The sequence below is a fragment of the Opisthocomus hoazin genome, chromosome 3 (genome assembly GCF_030867145.1).
Source record: "Opisthocomus hoazin isolate bOpiHoa1 chromosome 3, bOpiHoa1.hap1, whole genome shotgun sequence".
Taxonomy (NCBI): Eukaryota; Metazoa; Chordata; class Aves; order Opisthocomiformes; family Opisthocomidae; genus Opisthocomus; species Opisthocomus hoazin.
Window position 1 is genome coordinate 23,263,840 of NC_134416.1, and position 24,124 is coordinate 23,287,963.

At 40.1% G+C, this 24,124-nt stretch overlaps 1 protein-coding gene across 3 annotated transcripts in view; it reads right to left on the minus strand.

The window, feature by feature from the left end:
• The window catches only part of ZFPM2 (zinc finger protein, FOG family member 2), a 322,170-nt gene that overhangs the window by 163,973 nt on the left and 134,073 nt on the right, over positions 1-24,124 (minus strand). For all 3 annotated transcript variants that reach the window (XM_075415695.1, XM_075415694.1, XM_075415693.1), the window contains one exon: positions 998-1,116. In XM_075415695.1, the coding sequence (XP_075271810.1) occupies positions 998-1,116 (119 nt within the window). The remainder of the gene's footprint in view (positions 1-997; positions 1,117-24,124) is intronic.

Genomic DNA, 24,124 nt, shown 5'->3' on the forward strand with positions numbered 1-24,124 from the left:
CCAGATGGTCTTCAGCAACTCAGCACTCCTCACCCTCTCCACTTTCTCCAAGGGCAGGACAGTACCCCCAACACTGGGAAGCTGAGCTTCGCAATTTACAGCAGAGCCGTATCTACCCCAAAAGTATGTAACACACTTCCGTGGAACAGTTCCACAGCTCTTTACACTGATATATTCATGCAAAGTCTGTAACAGCAAACAGTGATCCAGCTGAAAATAATGCTTCTTTGGAAGTATCCCACAGGGCAATGCATGTTCCAAGCCCGTCTAAACCCTTCTCCTAGAGATATGTGTTGCTTGGTCACCTTTCTAGATATTCTCAGAAAATTAATCTCAACTATATACAAATAATATTGAAGATTCGACTTAAAAACCAATACAAACAAAAATGAAACGAAGACCTAGTAATGATATGATTTTTAGTGGACTGAACTGAGGCCAGCAGAGGATTACTTTCAAGTAATATGGTCCACATACTTTCTGCAATCAGAATAAAAACCAAAGCTAATTTAGAATATGTTATATGACAGGTGCCTTTTGATATCTTTCAAAATAATTTTAATCTGATGGAAGGTCTTGCTATGTTTAGTAACACTAAGGCAAATTTAATTAATTTTATCCTAAAATCATGGAGCTATTTATTTTCTGTACTATTCAGTAATATAAATTAAGTATTCATCAATTAATACTATGAAAAATTTAAAAAGCCACCAAAAAAATATCAGATATTACTACTGAAATGCAACAGCTTGGTTCAGCAAACAAGGAAGTGACATTTCCCTTCTTCTGGAAAACAACAAGTTTCATACTATTAACCTGCGCTCCAAATAACTTCACGTGGACAGTTGCCATAGATGAACTAACTGGGAAAGAGCCAAGTGCCGTGAAAGCTAACACTGCCTGTTTTCAAGCACTCCGGCTGAGCAGCGATTCAGGCTATTCCCTAAAGAACGACACACGACACGACGAAGCGAAGAGTCTCGGAGCATCTACATACCAAGGTGTTATTATTCAGATCCATCTTCCCAGAAAAAGGCCCCCATGTTGTTCCGACCGGAAGCTGCTGCCGGCTCTGAATCTTGCGCTCCCCGTCTTTCTGGACCACCTCCAACTCTCCTGCAAACAAAGGAAACACGCAGTGGTGAGAGTACTTTCACTTGCGCCTTGACAACAACCACCTCTGCCTTTGTGTCGGCTTTATACGCACAATGTTCTGAGGACCCATATAATGAGAATTAATTATGCTCGTCTGAAAAACAACTGATCTTGTCATCCTGCAAAAGAAAAACAAACCTTCTTCCCTTATAATTATATTCACATTTCGTTTAGAAAGTCCCGTTCCTTTCTTGCATCTTTTCACATGCATTAGGGTTTGAAGGCATTTTTATTCTGAATAGTGGTTTCATAAAAGTTCTGAAGGAATGCCAAGGAGGGGGGAGATGATAGTTGAGAGAGTGCAATAGCATCCACACCTGGTGCATTAACCTGCTTGATGCATTCTGCTGTCTCAAGACCTGATTCTGATGCATTCATCTACTAAAAATTGTAGAGACATAGTTTATAGCGATATAAGTCCACACTACCTCCACTAATGCTGAAGAAACTACTAAAAGCATTTACTACAACTAAAAATAGAAGGTTTTTGAACCAAGTGAGGTTTTACAGGCAGTAAAATCTCTAAGAATCAGATCCAAAATTATTTAAATTGTTAGCTTAAGGTTTTAACATAAACTATCTAAAAGCATCGGAGGGCCAGGGTATAGTGATTTCTTTTTTTTTTAGTGTGTACTAATTTATCGTTTTTTAAAAAGCAATTTTTACTTTTGAAAGCAAGGACTTCAAAGTTAACAGTTACAAAGGAAATTGTAACTTTAGGTCACTTTAACTTTTCTGGATTTTTCCAGTGAAAAGGGAAAGAATAATACACAACCAATCGTTACTGTGGAAGTGAAAATAAAATCCAGTCACTACCTTTCTCCCCAACATTTTTTTCAGTTCATCTCAGGATTAAAAAAATACTCTGGACAACTCTTGTTTGAAAGCAGTCTCTTCAATATGTCTATTTCAATGTGAACAAATGTTTCAGTTAAAAATGTAGCAACAGTTATGTTTATATACACAATTTCTAACATTCTTTTTTAAAACAATTCAAATAAATTCTGGTTTCAAACTTTAAGGGGGATAAAATGGAACAAGGAGGAGGGGCCGATCTGCGCTTTTGTTGCTAGATGTTTAACTGGATTTTTACATGCTGCTGCACTCCCTGCAGGTAGGCAGAAAACCTGTTGTTCTCACCTCGACTTCGCTGTAGCCATGATTTCTCCCGACCTGTTTTCCCTGCCTGCTAACGCCCCTTCTTCCCTTTCCATACCAACCAGATGCAACAGCAATTCCCGCCTTCTGCATCAGCAGTCCCTCCTCAACAACTCTACCCCAAATCAATACAGTGCTTTTCCACAAACAGGGTTAAGTCCAACTGTGCAAGAAGTCAGCTGGTCCCAGATTTAGAGCTGGCAGTTGTTGTCAAATGAACCCTGGGCTGGAGGAAGTGAGTAACTCCTCCCAGCTTACAGGCCGTCTCCACAGACTTCCCCACGCTAACCATTCCCATGGATGCCTGCATTTCTGCTACAGCCAGGCTGCGAAGGTTCTCCTTGTCCATAGGGGTTAATCTTGACTGTTTTCCAAAGAGAAGACTTGGCTCCAGCTTCCTTTTTCAAGCACAGAAATCTGTATTTCACCTCTGAGTGTCGCAGATTACAAAACTACTCTACGTAAAATTGTGCATCAGATCCTTCCTGCAAACTGGAACAAATCTAGGAAATAGAGCTGTATCAGTTTACAAAAGCTTCTATGTATGCATGTGAGTCCTCATCATGACAGTGCTATGACATTTTAAAAGGCAGTATCTGAGCAGGAAAGCTTATGGATTAATTATATCTAATTTACACATGTGAGATATATGCATCCAAACAGGAAAAAAATAAAGCGTTTTTTTCCCTCTCAGAGTCACATTGTTACAAATTGTATTAACTTTAAAAAATCTCTTTATATGTTAATTATGGAAGCAAGAAAGCTTTCTGGTCTTGCAAGGTAACATGTTGATCACTTAGGCATACTGCAGCATTTTCTTTCTACACAGAGATGAAAACTGTAGCATTTGCTTGCTTTTACACACTAAAAAACAGCCATGTCTATGGACATGTCACATTTAACTGATACCAGAGGAATCATGAGAATCTTTGAAAACCCTTTTAAAAAATAATTCAGCCTCCCTTTCTGCCACTGACATTTTTCATTTGAAAAGGGTTCAGACACAGTCAAACAGTGACTCCTTATCTGTACCTGTGGATTTACAAGCAAGCCTGTCTTTTAATGGATTAAGAACGACAAACTTAGGGCAGATCATCCAGTGATATCCAAAAACCTAACGAAGTTTTTAGGTATACATCATTACACTTTATATTTTAAATTAAATTAATAACATGAATGTTATACTCAGTAAGTAGTTCAGGTTTGAGGCAAACATAAACCCAAGCAATTATTTTCCAAAACTGTAATTTTTTTCTCCAGCTGATAATTAAGTAAGTTAATACGGATTTGTTCTCTCTTTTATTCTCTTCTGTTACACTCCCAAGTTGTAGGTCGGACAGACAATACATTTCACTGTGTATGAATAAATCAAAATGCACTACAGATGGGGTAACACCATGCTGAATTGTACTGAAGCTGCTGTATTTTCCCCTCCGCTCAGAACACCGTGACAGAGCGGCAGACTGCAGAGAGGGTTACAAAACGTTCTGCTGCATAACCTTCCTGTTTCCCTTGATCATAGTTCTCCAAAAAAGATACACGTCTCTCTGGTCACCATGACCAGCAGCCATTTTAACGCTATGGGTGAATGTCAGAGATGGGAAGGATAACCGGCTCATGTGGTTTGGCAAACACAGACATTTTAGCTGCCCTTGTACAAGGTGCAGCACACCACCTCGGCCAAGATTTTATTTTTTCACTGAAAATCTTTATTTGTTTAGGGGAAAAAAATAACACTAAGAGAGCTGCAAGTTAAAAAAACATTGCACATCAGGGTCTACAAGCATCTGCTCTGACTATGTTTTTTTCCTACCAGAGCCTGCATCTTTTGTAAAACCCCTGTCTATATTCCTTTGCCTGCCCTAAGCACAAAGGCCAGGGGCTGTTACGAGGGTTTGTAGAAGAAAGATTACAAATGTCACTATTAAAAATCCTCTCCTGAATTTCCCTGACCCTGGACAGTAAGGAGCCTGCAACTCTTCTGCATGCATTTACAACATTTTGCTCCTCTGAAATTTCCTATTTGGTGAACGGTATCAAAACTGTGGCAGCAGACAGGCCCGGACTCCCGCTGACAAGAACGGGGCTGTCCCCTGCTCACTGCCGGCTTCCCACGAGGACGCTGGTTTAAGAGGTGCCATACCCAGGGTCCCGAGCAACTCATGACCTCAAAGGAGTTTCCTGGAAAAAGAGAACCTCACCCTGCGACCCTTAATTAAAAGAGTTTGAAAAACGTGTCGGCAAGACAAGATTTTTCCCCTTCAGCCTCAGAAGAAGTTCAGATGTAAGTCAGAAGCGCTCTCTGCAGCTACTGTCCCCTGCTCAGCATCTTCACAGATTACATCAGGAGAAGGAAGAGGAGCAGAGATTTTATTGCCGTATCACTGCTTGCCACAAGAAGTGTAAAGACTCAGCTGGTACTGACTCTTCACAGGTGCCTGTCCATGGAGATCCCAATGAGCCGGGAGAAAAGGAAAGAAAGGACGAAAAACTACTGCAGCTGCTTTAATCAGTGCTCCAGCCTAAAGCAAGCAGAAAATTCTGTCCTAAACATTGTTAGGAGTTTCCACTGATCGGCAACCGCAACAGACCACCTCAGTACTGAACGCTGAACACAATGTTCCTTCACATAACGGCAAATTATAATATATAGAATTCATACACCCCCCTGGGATAAATTATGTGACAGACTGCATCATGCCTATGGCAAAGTCGAGAACAAGTTGTATTTTGCTGGTTTGATCCTCGACTTGTCACCTGTCTGACTGAAAAGGACAGCAAGAAGCATAACAGAAGCAGCACTAAGAAATGAAAGCAGAGAGGAAGTGATGCCCTGCTTTCCGTTTTTGTGAGTTAGGTAAAAAAAATTACTTAAGAGACATTCCATTTAGCGATATTTACTTCCCTTTTCCTTGCTGCAGAGCAAGTATTTTTTTTCAACTTGCTCTTCAGGAACACACTTATTTCCAGCTTGCTGAGTAAGTTTACACAAAATATTTGAGGCACATAGTACGGGCTAATCAATTTTGGTAAAAGATAATGCTGTTAGTGCTGTGGGCTGTTTCTCTTATCTTGTTGATGTAGCATACTTTTAAAGTCTGTGATTACTCAAAGACTTATGATAGCTGCACTGTAAAAGAAGCCCCAAGTCATGACTCACTAGTACAGCTACAAAGCATCCCATGGCTTTTAAGATATTACGCCACCTTGGTGGATACAAAACCAGAATGAAAGGACTCAATTTAGGATACTTTCCTTAAATATACATATTATTTTAGGAATGTCACACAGGGATTGCATAAAACAGAAGGTAGAGAGGTCAGTTTAGCTTTTATCTTCTTTTACAGCAATATAAGAACCATTTAAAAAAACTCCACAAAACATACAGTGTACACAGGAACCCAGCAACAACTTTTGGCCCTTAACAGGATTTGACCACAGTTCAAATGCCACAACAATTCAACTGTGAATAGTATTTCTGAACAAAATAACACTGCCTTTCATTCCATTCTGGAATAAGAAACAATGGAGTGTGCATCTGAAGGTGAATGATGAACAGTGTTTTGGGGGAGAAAAAGTGAACTACTTTGTTCAGAAGTAAGCGTATCCAGATTTATAAATGTTTAACGTTCCTAAGCAAGTCACTGATAGCTTTGGCGGTGGGGGATTTTTTATCTGGAATAGCTTTCTAAGTGGAGTCAGTTAAAAAGCATGAGTAAGCTCTTCCTCTGCTATAATTAGAGACTGGGCATTTGACATCATGGGGCTCTACCAATTTCCACTAGCAAATGGCTCCTTCTTTGCATATTTCCAGTGCACAGCTACCTGGCTCTCTAATGAATATTTCTGCATGGCAGAGAAATGGTGTATGTTGTAGTTTCAAACAAGGACTGCTCTGAAGTCAGAGTGAGGAAGTTACAACCGCTCTGAGAAGTTCTTAAGTGCTGCCCAGCCCAGAGTCCAAGATCTGCCTGCCACCCTGTGTGCACAGGAAGAATCTTCAATTAATATTTGATTGGTGATTACCTCCATTATAACAAACTAATACGTGTATGTTTGCACACAGCAGTTCACTGATAGCAGGGAACTATCCCATTTCCACTTCTGTGATTCTTAACAAGGCAGCTCCGATATTAACTGCTCATACACTTGCTTGGCAGACATAAACTGCATTATTGAGATGCCTCCTCTAAATTCTCCTCCCTCAATTTTCAAGTCTCTGAGACATAAGACACAGTAAACTACAGTTTTGAACATAAACTTGAAATACGACATTCTCTATTCAAGTACTCCAGTCAAACCCTGATAAATCAGGCTGGCCATGCAGTGATCTTATCCTTTCTGACTCTTTAATAAATCGAACCTTGTAAGTTCACGCTGTTGGAAGTTGTCACTAAATGAAATTGTGACCTTATCCGATGCCTGAACTTATCCTGCTGACAACTACATTTATTGTGTGGATAAGAATGGGGGGGGGGGGAACTTTTGATAATTGTGATCTTAGCCATATGCAACTCTAACAGATGGGATCTTTTTGATGTTCCATTAATGATTTGCCTATGATGAGCCTCTACTCAGGGAAAAAAGTAAATGTTCTTCATAGGTAAGTGGTAGGGGGACGGGTAAGCAGTATGAAAAGTGCACAAAGACGTTCTGGATGACAGCAGTGAATCAGAAACTATTAGCCTAACACAAAGAGGTTTGAATTAGCTTGTAATTGGACTGGAAAAGATAACATAATGGCGGTGGCAAAACAGAAACATTCACTTCCCCCAGGATTCATTCCATAGCCCAAAACTCTGAAACAAGTAACTGAGAGTCTGAAACAGCAACCCAAAATAAGCTAAGCTAAGGCACTCCACAATGAATGAATGTATGAATGCACGAACGCTGCATCCTCTTCCAGCACCAGCTGGACGGTTGTCACTGCTGTTGTGGAAGAATGTTGGGTAACAGGCAATTCACAGAATCACAGAATCATAGAGTAGTTTGGGTTGGAAGGGACCTTTAGACGTCATCCGGTCCAACCCCCCTGCAGTGAGCAGGGACATCTTCAACTCAATCTGGTTGCTCAGAGCCCTGTCCAACCTGACCTTGAATGTCTGCAGGGATGGGGCATCCACCACCTCCCTGGGCAACCTATGCCAGTGCTTCATCTCCCTCTTTGAAAAACATTTCTGAAAGTGGTCAGCCACAGAATCGTAGAATCATAGAATCATTAAGGTTGGAAAAGACCTCTAAGATCATCGAGTCCAACTGTCAACCCAACACCACCATTTCTGCTAAACCATGTCCTGAAGTGCCGTATTCACACGTTTTTTGAACACCTCCAGGGATGGTGACTCCATCACTTCCCTGGGCAGCCTGTTCCAATCCCACTCTTTCAGGAAAGAAATTTTTCCTAATATCCAATCTAAACCTCCCCTGATGCAACCTGAGGCCATTTCCTCTAGTGAGGAACACATTACCATGTTTGTTTGTCAGGGACACTGTGTTACCTAACTGTCACATCTCTCCGTAACGGGTACCACTCTACCCGTTCTGCAGTGTGCTGACTCTGGAGTGAGAAGATCTGGGTATGTCCAGGTACAATCTGTTTTGCAGCACTGCAAGTCTGCTGTGGGATACAAGAACCGCAGTTATCTGACTAGAAAGACACACATACATATGAGACAAGTTTACACTAGGGTCCCAACAGTATCGACCAAAATTACAATCACTCTTCAAAAGAAATTTTACAATTTGCTTTGCAATGAAAATTTCATTCAGAGGGGTCTTGGCAAAACCAGAGGTTATTTAGTTTGTCCAGAAGCACAGGCAAAATTTAATTTCACTGCCCCAAAAATGAGAAAATAGGGCCAGGCCACTGTTAGAATGAGAAGGATGGAAGGAGGAAGAGACTGGGGACTGAAAGATGAGAAAACAGCTCCGTGTAGTCACGCCAGGGGGAGGGTTGCTGTTCTGCTGCCACTGAGGGACGGAGGGTTTCTGAGGAGAGCAGCCCTCTTGCCTTTTTCTTTTCTCTGAAGTGACTGGCACTCCCCAGCAGCTCCTCCCCCTAATCCTGACCCTGCCTGGTCCCATCCTTCCTAAGGAGCAGGGTCAACCACACCTCTTAGCACAACGGCCATGAGGGAAGTAGACACAAGAATAACCCACTGGTAGTTATTGCTCTCATCTACCACTCTCCCTTCCCCACGCTTAGAAGCAAGTCTGGGCAGAAAACACAACGCAGGAGGAGCTGCCACGTGCCGGTTCATTCCTCACGGAGCTGCCTAATGTTGTCCCACCTTGCCAATACTCCCTTACTCTCCTCAGTGCAGCTGTGCACTCTAGGTAAGGATGACAAACGAAAAGGCTTCTCCATTTTCTGTAAGAAAAATTTTGCTGCTCCCTACCTTTCTTTAGAGCCCCAAAAGTCAGATGCAGAGTTTCTTTATCTCTTTTACCTGCTGCTAGTACTGCAAATGGCAGAGAGTGCAGGTGCTATCCTTATCTGCAACAGCACTGTCCTACAATGGACAGTAAAGGGAAGGAAAGAATATTCTGAAAGTGAGGACAAGGAAACAATAGGCAAAGATTTTCAGAAAAAAAGATCATGGAGGGGGGAGGAGAATTTAAAAATCAAGGCAAGAGAGAGGGAGTCTAGGGAAAGAACCGTTTGAAGACCCAAGTTAGGTCTGACCAGGATATAAAGAGGCTGAAAAAATGGGAATGGAAGACATTCTAGAAAAAGAAGGATGCAGAAACCTTGCCAAAGAGAGAGAAGATACATACAGTTCCCAGTCTGAAACATAAGGACAGAAGTGCACAAATTCACACTTAGAAACAGAAAGTAAACATTATTACCCTTTTTTAGCCACGGCATGTGTGTCATTACATGCATCAGTACAGGCTTGGGGTGGACCTGCTGGAGTGCATCTCTGTGGAGAGGGACCTGGGTGTCCTGGTGGACGACAGGTTGACCATGAGCCAGCAGTGTGCCCGGGCTGCCAAGAAGGCCAATGGTATCCCGGGGTGCATTAAGAACAGTGTGGCCAGCAGGTCGAGGGAGGTTCTCCTCCCCCTCTACTCTGCCCTAGGGAGGTCCCATCTGGAGTACTGTGTCCAGTTCTGGGCTCCCCAGGTCAAGAAAGATGAGGAACTACTGGAGAGAGTCCAGCAGAAGGCTACGAGGATGATGAGGGGACTGGAGCATCTGTCCTATGAGGAAAGGCTGAGGGAGCTGGGCTTGTTCAGCCTGAAGAACAGAAGGCTGAGAGGGGATGATTATGACTATCTTAGAAATGCTTATGAATATCTGAAGGGTGGATGTCTGGGGCCAAACTCTTTTCAGTGGTGCCCAGTGACAGGACAAGGTGCAACGGGCACAAACTGAAGCATAGGAAGTTCCGTCTGAACATGAGGAAGAACTTCTTCACTCTGAGGGTGACGGAGCACGGGAACAGGCTGCCCAGAGAGGTCGTGGAGTCTCCTTCTCTGGAGATATTCAAAACTCGCCTGGACGAGGTCCTGTGCAGCCTGCTGTAGGTGACCCTGCTTTGGCAGGGGGTTGGACTAGATGATCCCCAGAGGTCCCTTCCAACCCCTACTATTCCGTGATTCCGTGATTCTGTATGATTCTGTGTCTATACTGCACCCAGTTACATGATTTCACCTGACATCTGGCCAAACCTATTCTCCACCTCCAAGCAGCCAGACCACAATTTATGTTATAAAACTTCTCTGAGAAAAAGTTTCATTACTGGTTATTTAGTTTACACTAGGCTCCAGCTATGACCACCACACTGACATAGTACTGCGGCCTGGCTGATGTCACCTTAGGTATAGGTGCATAAGCTGTCCCGGACACCCAACTGCAATGCAGAGCTAACTTCAGTGATGTGAAGGTGCACTATGTCTTGCAACACTAGCAGAGTTTTCAGAGAGCATAGTTTCAAAAGAAGTGTACCCACTGACACTTCAAAAACTCAAATTTGTGCTCTATTTGCAAAGTCTTCATTTGCTTATATACAATGAATGCAAGAGAAAAAACTTACACTCCTATAGTGCCTCACACTTCTCTAATCTACAGAACTTAGCAGGAACACAAGACGGTTGGACTTGATGATCTCAGAGGTCTTTTCCAACCTTAATGATTCTAAGATCCTATCCCAGGTTACAAAAGCATTGACCTACAGTGATGAACACATCTGCATCGATTTGAAATGACAAAGCAACTTCTAAATTTGAGGGGGGGTGGGAGGGAGGGTGATTAATTATAGCACACAAATTGAGTAACTACTAAAGATACAGCTCATGGAAAACCACATAATAATTGTCCATCAAGTATACCATCAAAATAATTTTTGAGGCTTAAGCTGAACTGTTACAAAAAGTACTGCTTTTTCTTGGAAGTCAGAAAGGAACGAGAACATAATGAACACTGCTGCTAGAGTCTGAATAGCTTTTTAGTAGAACAGACTCTTACACAGCTGTACAGACTTTTCCTTCATTTGGACTGCTTTGTTGAACTCACAGAAACCTGCTCAAAGAAAAAAACAAGAGGCAGAAGTAGAAAGAAGAAGATATTTACTCAAGATATGCTAAGAAATACCAAAGATTTGTTCACATGCTTCAAAGTCAAGTTCCATCTAATATGAAAAATACTTTGTTCGTATCAGCATCTTGTCTACAGAGGCAAAATAAACCCAGCCATCATGGAAAAATCCTGATCCTGAACTGAAATTAGAAGAAACTTTCTTTAGTTTTCAGTCTAGTCACTACAAGCCCATTTTGCACCTCTGTTTTCAAAGTCTAAATCTCATATAAGAAAAAAAATATTATTTTTGTCTTTCTCAATAATTTTCCATCTTCGCATTTGGATGCACAGTTCAAGAGGTTTGTTACTCCCTCTGCGTTCTGAGATAAAACTGGAGCAGAAATATTTGCAAAAATACAAAAAAAAATCCCAAAAGGCAACCAGTGCAGCTGAAGAGCTTTCCCTGCAGTTTTCTGCAAGAGCAATACAGTGAAGTCCATCCTCACATGGACACTGCATACTGGCAAAAATAATTCCCAATTATACGTTAACACTGTGCAGACCCAGTGGGGTGGGTAGGTACTTTATCCCAGCTACGCGCAGCTTGCACAGCTTTCCTCCCTCTCTCTCCGTCACAAATACACACGATATAGAAATGACACACTTGGCAAGAGCAGGCTGATGATATTACTGAAGAGGGCTTTCTTGATAAGATCATCATCTGTTTCTGGACTCTTGGGTACGCTCCTTTCCTCAGCAGAGGAACAGTCGCCCCTGATAAACGTCCCTTTGTGTGCAGATTTCCCCCCGATACACGCAAAGACGTTTCAGTCCTGAGTCTGTCTGTTTTCTCTTTGCTTCTTATAGCTCAAATACAGTTAGAGGTGTATGGAGCATTGTATGTAAAGCAATAGAAAGTGGACACAATTGAAAATACAGCTTATGTAACTCAGACTGAAGCCTTTTCTAAGACAGATGCTGTTCTGCCGGGACAAAATTAAACATTTCAACATCACCTACACCAATCTTTCCCTCGGACTTTTTGGAATCCTTTTAGTTGCAAGATGCTAACATTTTCTTTTTTACAATATTACTTGCATAAATATATATGATTAATAGTTAAAAAAAATAATTAATAGATGTTTTATGTTTACCCAATACTGTTGGATTTCTTTTTCACTGGGAAAAAACGAAAAATAGCAAGGTAGCCTGTGTTGTTAGTGAATGCAGAAAGCTACTAAAGTTAACTTAATATGAAGACTGCTGTATTAATATTGACATAATGAAATGTATTAAGTGAACAAAAATGTTTTGGAAAGTGTTCTTTCTAACTCTAAAAGCAAGAGCAGTGAGATCATCTGTGACTGTAACTGTGGTGTCTTCTCAGTTTACAGTACTTACGCTTAGAGATAGAAGGCTCTATTTTCATCTCTCATTTGTGTAACAGCAGATGAAGTTCTTTGCTTTCTACCAGATACGCATGCTCAGAACTACAAAACCACTGCTTAAATGCCAATTTCTAGCTCATAGTATGTGAGCCAAACTGCCCAAATGCCTAGCAAAAGAAGCAGATGCATTAATATGATTTCCACATCTCCTTTCAATGTTTGCAACACATTTCTGAAAGAAGGAGGATACCAAGAAGAAGACAAAAATACCAACAACGACTCAAATTTATCAGTACTTAGTGTGACCCTCCAAAAGATCTAGTTACTGTTGAGATTAGGAAGGCGAGAGGGGGACTGGGACAAAGGGAAATTGAATGCCATGCTCCACTGCATGCATGCAATATATAGTTCCATCCATTATAATTATAATTTATATGAAAAAGTAACATTATTATAAATAGAGATAAATGTAGTATAACTATAATGTGCAATATCAAGATTCAAATTAATCATTTCTTTGCACTTGCTGGGGATGGCCATGCATAACAGACACATGGCTCTGCACTGCTCCAGCACTCATGAGTTATGTGCTTATCTACATCTTCTATGATCAAGTACCAGCAACAACCAACACAGATTTTTAACGCTGCTGCCAGACAGGAACTGACTGCTGATTTTGGACATGGACCAGAGTACCCTCACTCGCTCCTTCAGTGCCTCAGTCTGGACTATCACACTGCTTTCACATACAGCGATATCTTGGCATAGCCAAGGTTCTGAAGCCGATATAAAGAGCGATGCCCATTTCTAAGGCAGACTTGTAACCTTGAGTGAAATAAACCCTTGGACAGAGATTGAGCGCAAGTCCTGTGCACTACCTAAATCCTACTCTGAGGCTTACATAAGACTGAAGTAGAATACTGGTCTTGCAGCAGCCTTCTGTACAGCAATGATCTTGACCTTCATATGAGTAAGTCCGCAGGCATCATGTGTGTAAGGCATACCCTAAATTGTTTTGCCTTACCACCTTCCCCTTTACAAGCATAGACTTTGAACACCCCACTGCCGCTTGGACAGACGCAGCGACTGGGGAGCCCAAGCAACAGCCACGGTTGGCACAGGGAGCCTGTTCTGCGGCAGGAGGATGTAGACAGTCTTTCTCCCGGAGAATGGCTGCCCGAGACTGACTCTTCACAGCCTAAACTTTACCTCTGAAAACAATGACTGAGAACAAGGTCACACCCTCTATGGCCTGAATGGAAACTTCAGCCTAAATAAGAAGCTCGGGGTCTCAGAGCGAGTCAGTGCTGGCAACAGGAGCCCTAACTTTCTATAACCGTTGCAATCACTGCTTCTGAAAACTTCACACAACACATACAAGAAACTTACTATTTTTAAGAAGCAGGAAAGTATTCCTGGCAAGGCACAGCCATTAAACAGGCAGTGTCAAAGAAGATCAAAAGAAATATAACTCATAATGTATATGGGCTATAGAATTGTTTTGTCTTTGAAGCATTAAAACTGCACCTGCAATGGTGATGTACTATAAGGATATAAGAAATATAGCTTGTTATTTGGCATTAAGTATATAGAGTTAAAACAGTTAAGTATATAGGAAACTATCATATTGAAAGGGCTGCAGGTTGACATCTTAATTCTCCTCAGCAGCTCTCAATCGGCAGCTCACAAAATTAAATAAAATATTAAAACTCCCCTAAAAATATCTGCTCCTTCTCTTCCTCCCCAGTAAAAAAAAAAAAAAATCATGTGCATCAACGGAGAGAGAAAATTTCCGGTTTAGCCATGATTATTATTTTGATGTACACAGATACTTATCAACTTCACAATTTCTTTCTGATAGGCACAGACAATTCACTGTACAAGGAGTCTTGAAGAAGAGCAGTTTTGTTCTACTATTTTTTCCCCATATGTTTTCATCTCAGTTAACAAAGTACATCAACAAGATACACAATGCATTAACTTAAAAATATAAAAAAATATAGACAAACAAATCCCACTTTTACATATCCAGTGGTGTAGGTAGCAGTTTCCAAATGAAGCCTTACAACTTTAGAAAAAGCTCGAGCCTTCACTGCAGCCCCTTGAGCCTCGGACCACTCTTTTGCAGATTCCGGGACCTCAGCACAAAAGCTGTCTTCCTATCCTGCCTCCCGCAACCCGGATACCACTCCTCTGTCCAGTTCATCTGCCACCCCGTCTCTCCTGACTGCTTTCTGTGGCCTCACTGTTCCTCCTCTGTGGCAAATATTGGGTCATACCCAAGTTCCCACTGACTGCCTCCAACAACGTCCACGAGTTATTGTCAGAAAAACAAGAGGAGTAAGGCACATATGCTTTCCTTCACACAACTGGCTTCTAGCTTTCCATCTTCCCCTATTGGTCACAAACCATCTGCCAGCCAAGCCTAATCTGCCCCTTCACATTCCCAAAAGCTGTTTCCTAGCCTCATCAAATGCAATTCAGAAGCTGACAGTCTTTTCACCAACATCTGCATCTTGTCTCAGTCATCAGATACCATCCTCGGTGTAAACTTTTCTATTCTCTTTACCGTACTCATCATAGAAGTTCAACACTTCAAAGAAGATTAATTTATTTTGCCAAAGAACTGTTTATTACTCAAAGTGGACCTCCCTAACATATGGGGCAGACTTAGCAATAGTGGTGTTACTAGCACCTTTCTTCTTGCTTATGCTTATTATTACTATTTCTTCACCTTGCACCTCTGTAAACTCTATGCTTTACACAATCAGTAGAGAATAGCAAGGATCTTATCTTTCAGTCCACAAACAGCATCTCCTCAATGACCTGCTGCTAACCTCCCACCATGAGGATTCAGGAGAGCTACTAACTGCATGATTTCTACAACAGCACCAGTATCCAGGTGTGACAGCAGATGTCCATGAGGAGAATGTTACAGCACGCCAAAGCTAAGTGATGAAGAAATAACAGCCAGGGACCAGTTCTCATCTGGAAACAAAAAGTCCAAACTTTATATCATGAGTAGAAGCTTAATAAAATGTAGGAAAATGTTTATGTTTGCTTTTTAATCAACTGCTCTTGTTCAATTAAATGCACACTGCTCTCCTATCAAATCTCTTTTTTCAGACAGATATCAGCTTTGAAGTCTCTATTCAAACACCCATGAAAAGATTCCTATATTATCTCCAAGCAATGCTGGCAAGCCTTGTGGTACTGTCCCTGAATTAGGCTGCAGCCTGCAAGAAGGCAGGGACCATATTTCACCTATTAGTAGAACTACCAAGAACACTATCTGGATTAGATAAATAATAAAATAGAAATAAACTAAGAACACATCCTAATAGAAAGATGAAATGAAGACTGAACTGTGAACAATTCAGTTTCCCCAGAAAGACTGAGTGTTCTCTACATGGTACCACAGGAGATTTGTGGGATCTCATGGTGTAGATCTCTGTATCAGTGGATCTGATACTGTACTGCACTCTTACAAAGCTGAAACTGGAAATCATGTAGACTAAGAGCAATATAGCCTTTCAAACTGCAGTAGAAGCATTAAGATCATAATGAAATAAAAAGAAATTCCACCCTCGTAAACTTCATACTGGCGAAGTAAATAAAGAAGAAATTATTAATAATGCTTGGAGAAATATGTCCTACTATGCTCCATAAAAGTTTTGTATTTTTTCCACACTTTTTGTAAACTGGTATAGATATGGTAGTACTCTAAATCAGTAAGATAATTTCATGGAAAAAATAAACCTCATCTATGGTGAGGTTGTACCATTAGCACCTTAACTTACACATATATGAGAATATACGTATAAATAAACACATGCAGCTTATAAAGTCTTCCACTGTGCCAAATATGGACCTAATACACTTAGGTAGTTTCTACATGCTTATACTGTCTTCTCCTTTTGATAACCAATAAAAAATACTGGAAATTATTTTCCAAAATGAGAGACAGACAGCCATTCAACAGGCAGTACCACAGAAAGCCTTACAAACAGGTAACTCCAACCTTTCACAGAATCACAGCTAGCTTCTAGGTAGTACTTTCTCACACATATCACAACAGTTTCAAGAAGCTATCAAATAAAGAATATGCATATGCATATTAGAGAAGGCCAGTCTTGCAGCAAACAGTCACAAATATGAAAGATCTGGGCTTGGTGAATTGGATCTAAGCCTACCCCTATGGGACCTCCAAAATCCCTCATAGTCTTTTAGTAACTCTGGAAGTAGTAACACTTTCTTTCTCTCATCTTTTCTTGACCTGTGTTTTTAGACAGCAAGCAATCCAGAGTGGGGCCTGTAATTGTGTTTGCATGTATAGATATGCATTTAAAAAATGTAAAACAGATACACAGATATACATTATAGATAGATAGATAAGTATGTATACACATTTTTATTTATCTATGAAGTACAGTATCTAGGACAAATGGAACTCTGTGTCAATAGAAACCAACAGCTTCTAGATGATACTGTAATACACACAGCAAAAAATAATATATCTTGGCATTCTGAAAGGGATGCCCTTTTCAAATATGCTGCATGTCTTTTGTCTCTGGCAAGTAGCCTTGCAAGAGGGCTTTGATTATGTTTCCGATACGTGCTCTGTATCATCTTTTAGAACAGTTAAACAAAGCTCAGTCCTTCTATTCTCTGAATAAAGTGAAAAGGCAGCCAGAGAGAAAGAAACAGAGGACTACTTTCATATATAGTACTTGAAGTTTGTGGTCTTCGCTTTCATTTAATTTTGGAATTTATCTAAATTCAACCATTGCATGTTTCTACTCTTGAAATAATTACGATAAACAAATTATGTAGGTAGAAAAACATTTGTTTATATACTCCTTTTTATCTCTTAGATACACTCACAAAATAGCGAATTATACCCTCTGAAATACCGAGTTCAGTTCCAAAATACTACATACAACAGAAGAAAGCAAACCTTTCACTCCACTACACCCTTCTTACCTGCCACTGAAGAACATAGAGGTCTCCTTTTCTAATTTATTGTCATCTTGCTAGGTATATTTGGACCAATTAAAATTATTTCAATTTGAGTGGCAGCCCACTCTTCAGTGTCATTCCATGACAAATGTGTCACCTACTTTTAGATACTTCTTTTACGATCATGCATCATTCTTTTTAACTTTTTTTCACAATAATCCATTTAGACACCTCCTGACAACTAAGCATTGGCAGCACATACAACAAAATTACTGCTGTTCCTCCCTGTCATGAACAAATGTAATAAAACCTCTAACAGCAAATCAATGTCTACACTTTGTAAGAAGTATAATTATGGTAGGAAGAGGCACGCAAATCAATATGAAGATCGTGAGTAGAAGCTTTGTCAGTCATTTCTAGTAGTTGTTTACATCTTGCACATTCATAGAGCACTTGGAAGAACAAAATAATTCTGTTTGAAATCTACAACACAGATCTCACAATTATCATATCAGCAATACATTTCTGTATCCACAAAGCTGTAAGTATTCTGATGGAGAAACAGGTATCACATCTCACCTGTCCTACGCCAAGAGAGCTTGGTATAAATAGTGTAGAATTTAAAAGCACTACACAATAAAGATACCAGTGTCTGACAAAACCATTATTTCACAGAGAGGTATGATACTTTCCTCTGAAAGGCAATAAAAAGTAAATTCCATGCTGCATTGTACATAAAGAACCGTTAAAATGAAAAATTTGTTGTGTGACATCCCATGTTGTTAACAATATAGGCAGATCAAGATAAGTGGGTGGATTTGGATCATCATCAGAAGACACAAGGCCATATTTGCCAGTCTATTATGTCATGTTTCTTGAATTCATGAACCCAAGAGTGCAATAACTTTTTGTGACATGATGGAGAAGTTACATTTGATACATGCTCTAAATACACAGGCAAGACAAATGAATTAAAACCAGCAACCATATTGGTTTTTTAAAGTGTTATTGAGCAATATAGCATATGGATAATTCTGAAGTCTAAAGCATACAAACTGTTCAGAAAATAGCAATGGAAAGCACATGGTGATTGCCAGACGATTTATGTCAAATTAGTCCCTACCTTTGTAAACCAAAACAGTAGAGAATACGGATAAGAAAAATATGTTAAAGACATTCTTCATTAAGTTAAAAGGGAGCACAGCACCAAAATCATATACGCTATGTCTGGAGCTGATGATTGACTTGAAATGCTGTCCCCTTCCAAAAATTGCTCGTCCCATTTGAAAGGGCTATAACATTTTAGGAGCAATGGTTATTCACATTGCCCTTCAATCACTCCCATTCAAAACACAGGTAGATTAAAAAAGAAAATTGTGCAAAGAAAAGTTTTAAGAGAAAATGGTGGTAAAGTTGTTAGAAAATGGCACAGTTCTATCCAAAATTATTAACTTTTATTATTTGACCAATTATTACTTGCTTTGATGTAAATGCACTTACCTTTTGTCATTAAAAATGTATACAGTTTTGCACTTTCAAACCTTTGCTTTAACAATATGCTAATTATACAGTTCAGATGATCTGGAAAGAAATCCATTTTGCACTGATGATATAAGGGAGTGACAGTACAATTTACATTAAGAAATGCTTTCTCATTTTTCTCAAAAATTGGTTTGCACTCAGCCGGAGAAATCTAAATTCGACCAACAGGCATCCCTCCCTGCTTCTCCATGGTTACAAAATAACATGACAATCTGAATGACGAACAAGATGCACATAAGAATGGGTTACAAAAACTCCTCTGGACACAGGTAGACAGGCAGTCAATGTTTTCTTTTGTCATCTGATTAAACAGACGATTACTGTGTAGGACAATATTGAAATGCTAGTAGCAGACAATTCTCAGTGACACTGCTTCAAACATTTTGAATTAGCTATTCCAGATTCTATAAATTAGCCCCCAGGGCAGCTGGCCAGCCCACATTTCTGACTTTAAGGGATGACTTCTAACTGGAGAGACTAATATAAAGGCTTCCCTTTTCTTTATGGCTTTGTTCACATACCTTTCTTTACTCCAAGTTTAACAATTCTGTACCACAGTGTGCTTTTGGCACACGTTTTCTTGCCACATGAATACCAACCTGTACAGACAGAGCTTGAAAGAGAGTGATTGGCTCGCAGTGATTTTCCTTTTATTGTTCAAGGGAGACAGACTGCTTCGACTGGGAGATGGCACAGTGAGAATCCCACTTCCTGGCACACTGCTCTTCATCAGCTACAGACATCTAAGCACATGAAATTTCAGGGCTAAAAACAGACTTCATTTATTCATTTGATTCAGGGCTATCTTGCCAGATATATTATGAAAAAAGACATTCCCATAACTTACCCCTCCGACTGATATGTTTCATTACTTTGTGAATTCGTGGGGAAACACAGAAAATGAGTTTCCCAAGTTTTTGGGACCATGTAGCTTTACAGCTACAGCTGCACCACTGTCGGAATGTAGTCACAGTCATTTGATGTAATCTTAAACCTGTACCTATGCATAGCAAAGATAAACTTAACCCATCGTAATGATTTGCCAAATATAAAACTAATTAGTATTTTTTCTTATACACCTAGACTAAAATAGCCTGGCATGTAGAAGTGCAGATCCAGAGTTTTTCAAGGCTATCAACAACAGTGGACAGAACAATGGAAAAAAAATATATAAGGATGGGTAATTCACGTAAATGATTACAAACCATCACACCAAACACTTTTGCATTTTTTTTTAATAAAGGATGTTTATTTAAACAATTTGAGTGAAACTATTAAATATTTCCATCAGACAAAACTTGGTATTTTGGAAGGAACATTTTGAGTATAACACCACCTTCAGGTAACCGTTTCCTAGCTTCTATTTGTATTACAGACGTATTTCTCACACGGAGGAATAGAACTTGAACACCAAATTACAACTAGAATTATTAGGAGACTTAACAGAAAGTGAGAAGACAGAAGCATGTAAGCCTGAGGATAAAAAAAAAAATAATTCATCATAATTCTGTAAAATAAAGACGAGGTTAATCTGAAACCTATGGAAATTAGTATCAAGACTCTAATTGACCTCAGCAGGTTTCACTTAGGGCCTGCATGTTCAACATGATGGTTCAGTGTGATTTTGCAGTGTTCCTAAAGAATGCTCACCCTGTCACCACTTCACCTTCTCTCAGCAGCTTTTTGATTTCCACTGAAATGGAGGTGTCTGAAATTATTCTCTGCAGTTACTTCTTTCTTTGCACAAAGATGTTTTCAAAGGCATTTTTGAATATGCAAAAGTAAATTTTTACTGTTACTGTTCTTCCTTTAAAAAAAGAAAGCCATGATGACTGTGAAACTCTGCAGTGATTTTCTCTGGAATATGTTAGGGTGATAAATTGCAGATTCTGAAAAAAAAAATACATAGAAAAAACTGATGGTAATTTCAAACACACACATAAAATTCACTACAACAGAACGTTTCAACCCTTACAATGAGAACCACTCACGCAGCACGATAGTAGGATGGGAGAGGTAGAAGACATCAGTGGGCCTGTTTAAAGTTCAATTTCAACTGAGAGATTTGTTTTGAAAGTGAGGGCATATTAAAAACAATAAAATTTTCAAAACTATATTTTGATTTTCAGATCACTGGAATGACTTCATAATTACAAAACGTTTGTCCAAATTAGGATGCCATTGTAGCTTTTTCACTAAAATTTTCTGGAGGAAAGTGTTTGTGGTTTATGTGCAGAAAAAGTGTTTTGTTTTGTTCTCCAGGACTTTGGGATGCCAACAGCTTAACAGCTACTGACAGCTTAACAGCTCTTTCATTCTTACTCCATTCCACTAAACCTGAAAGCCACCCTCTAGAAACAGTGAATTTGATCAGTATTTCAACCTAAACACTTCACTGTTTCAGGCTTCACAGGCGAAAAAACAGTATGATAAATTAGACTCAGTGTATCATGTCTCTGTTCACTTTCCTGGCACTATCTGCTTGAAGCCAAGAGAAGTCACAATCTGCCAGTTGGTATATCATAGTCCTTTTAACAATACAAAAGCATGTACAATGAATAAGCTGAGGATAACTCGCCATGGTTGTCCTTGTCCCCTTGTTCCACTTTTTCTTTTCGTTTTTACAGGAGAGAATGGTAAAATGTTTGCAGAAGTTGAAGAGATAATTAAAAAAAATAATACAAATCCTATTCGTAACGGAGAGCACTGCTAAAGGCGATGGGAATTCTAGAGACAGCACAAACATCTGAAGACAGCAATGGTCTTGTGATTCAGGCTCTTGACATCACATACCTGAAAATCTTCAGCGCCTGGTTTTGCAGGCTTGACTCTTCTCTTGCACTAGGTCTGTGAAACAGGACAAGGGAACAAGCTGAATGCTCATACGTAAGGAGGCCACGCCACCTGCATTCAAGACCACAATGCTGACACTGTACACAGACACACATACAAATGATTACCTGATTCGTGTCCAGTTCCAGAAACGCAGGATGCTGTGAGTTTTCTACCTAATACCTCTCATTTTGGCATTTCTGCTGCACTACTGGCAGCCCCCGACAGAAGAGTATATCTGACGTGCAGGGCTCCATCAAGTGAAATTCCCATTTGGCTCTTTTTATCTCATGAGTGCTAGACTCTGTACAAGTACTAATATAAAATATCTCTCACCTGCAAACGATTTACAATAACATAATCAATAACATTTTTCCTGTGATCCACTTTACTGTGCAAGAAAGCAGCATTCAGTGTGTGGAAATACTTTAAAAGAAGAAACGACAACAAATTCCAGTCACGTTTTTTATACAACTGCTTTCTCTCACAACTCTGTTGTGTTTATGCTCACAACAGTTACACCAAGAAAAGACCATTCATTTATACAACTCACCTACCACGAGACATTACTAATAACAGAACATTTTCTAGATTCTGCCCAAGGGCTCTGGGGTTTAAACTGCTGTGCTGGCCTTTGCTTACCAATGGAGAAAAGTTGCTACCACTTATTTTATCTCACCCACCCTGCATGCCTCTTGTACATAATGACATTTTTGAGGCTTTAAATCTCTTTGCTAAAGGCACTAAATGCAGATGTTTGCTGGGTTTGAGGCTTGTAACTTGCAGAAGAAAAAACAGAAGCTGATTAAATGAATTCTGGGTGAAGGATTGAGCCAACTCACTCTGAACTCATGATCTAAAGCACACTGACAGTTACCAGCAGTTAGACAATGTACAGAACTTGCTGACCCACAACAGCATGTTCACATATCCAAACCCTTAATTCTAAACAATAATTTTTCCATATCAAGTAATATTCTTTGTCCTGTGTTGCACATTATTAATTAGATAACATAGTTATGTTGTAAATCAGATTATCCACTTGACAAATAACTGGGAGAAGGTGGGCCGGAACAGGGGTGAAGAGAAGGGTTATATGGGCTATTTACCCCTGCCTCAGCTCTATATTTGTATATTATTACAATCAAATGAAATTGTAGGGGGAAAAAAAGCAGCAACTTACTCGGGGTCCCAGTAACGAGCACGTGTGCACACAGGCAACGCAAGAATGTAAGAGCTGTGTGTGCCTCCATCGCCTGCAATGACCCCTTCGCTTTTTACCTTTTCTGATTTTATTTCTTCTATCAACCTAACACAGCTCTCGCTATCAAACCTCCTTATTGTTACAAGTACAAAAATTTTGTTTACACAGTAAACCCTACACTTTTTTTACTTCAGTTTTCTTCTTTCTTCTCATTCATCTTCTGTCCCACCTCCTCAGACCTCTTCCTTGGTTTCCACAAAAACAGTGTCAGAGAATCATAAAATTCATCATTACCATAATAACCTACACAGTACCATAGACTTTGCATGCAGTACTTTGTCAAGATACTGTGTACTGCATGGAAATCCTTTAGAAATTCCTTTTTTGATCTTACTTTTTGTTACTTTCATCCAATGTATTATCATTTGATATTGAAATATGTAGGTAAAATGGAATTCAGCAAGCATGGCCACTTGATCACAAATAGATTTAACAATTCTAATAAAACTATATCCAGCTCATGTAGCAACAAGCATCTTGATTTACTCATCTCAAGATCCATAACAAATACATGTTTAATTCCTTCTTCTCAAAGTAACTGTTTTTGAAGTTCTCTGGATGGTTTCTTTTATGTTTTTCCCAAGTCGACATTCATTCTCCCTTTTACAGTTAGCCCTTCTACGTATCTTTGCATAACTCCTGTCCCAATGACTTTTTGCAATTACTTCCAACTTTTTCATTCACATGCACTTCATCCCAATCTTCAAGACCTCAGTCAATTCTGGCAACACCCAACTTGCTTGTCTGTAACAATTTCAATAAACTGTAGTTTAAAGACTGCCAGGTACATACAGCACCACACTACGTGCATGAAGTTCAACATGGCCAAGTGCAAGGTCCTGCAAGTGGGTCGGGGTAACCCCAAACACAAGTACTGGCTGGGCAGAGAGTGGCTCAAGAGCAGCACTGAGGAGAAGGACTTGGGGGTACTGCTGGATCAGAAGCTCAACATGAGCTGGCAATGTGCACTTGCAGCCCAGAAAGCCAACTGTATCCTGGGCTGCATCAAGAGAAGCGTAGCCAGCAGGTCGAGGGAGGGGATTCTGCCCCTTTACTCTGCTCTCGTGAGACTCCACCTGAAGTACTGTGTTCACCTCTGGAGCCCTCAACATAAGAAGGACAAGGATGTGTTGGGGTGGGTCCAGAGGAGGGCCACGAATACGATCAGAGGGCTGGAGCACCTCTCCTGTGAGGAAAGGCTGAGAGAGTTGGGGCTGTTCAGCCTGGAGAAGAGAAGGCTCCGGGGTGACCTTACAGCAGCCTTCCAGTACCTGAAGGGGACCTACAGGAAGGATGGAGAGGGAC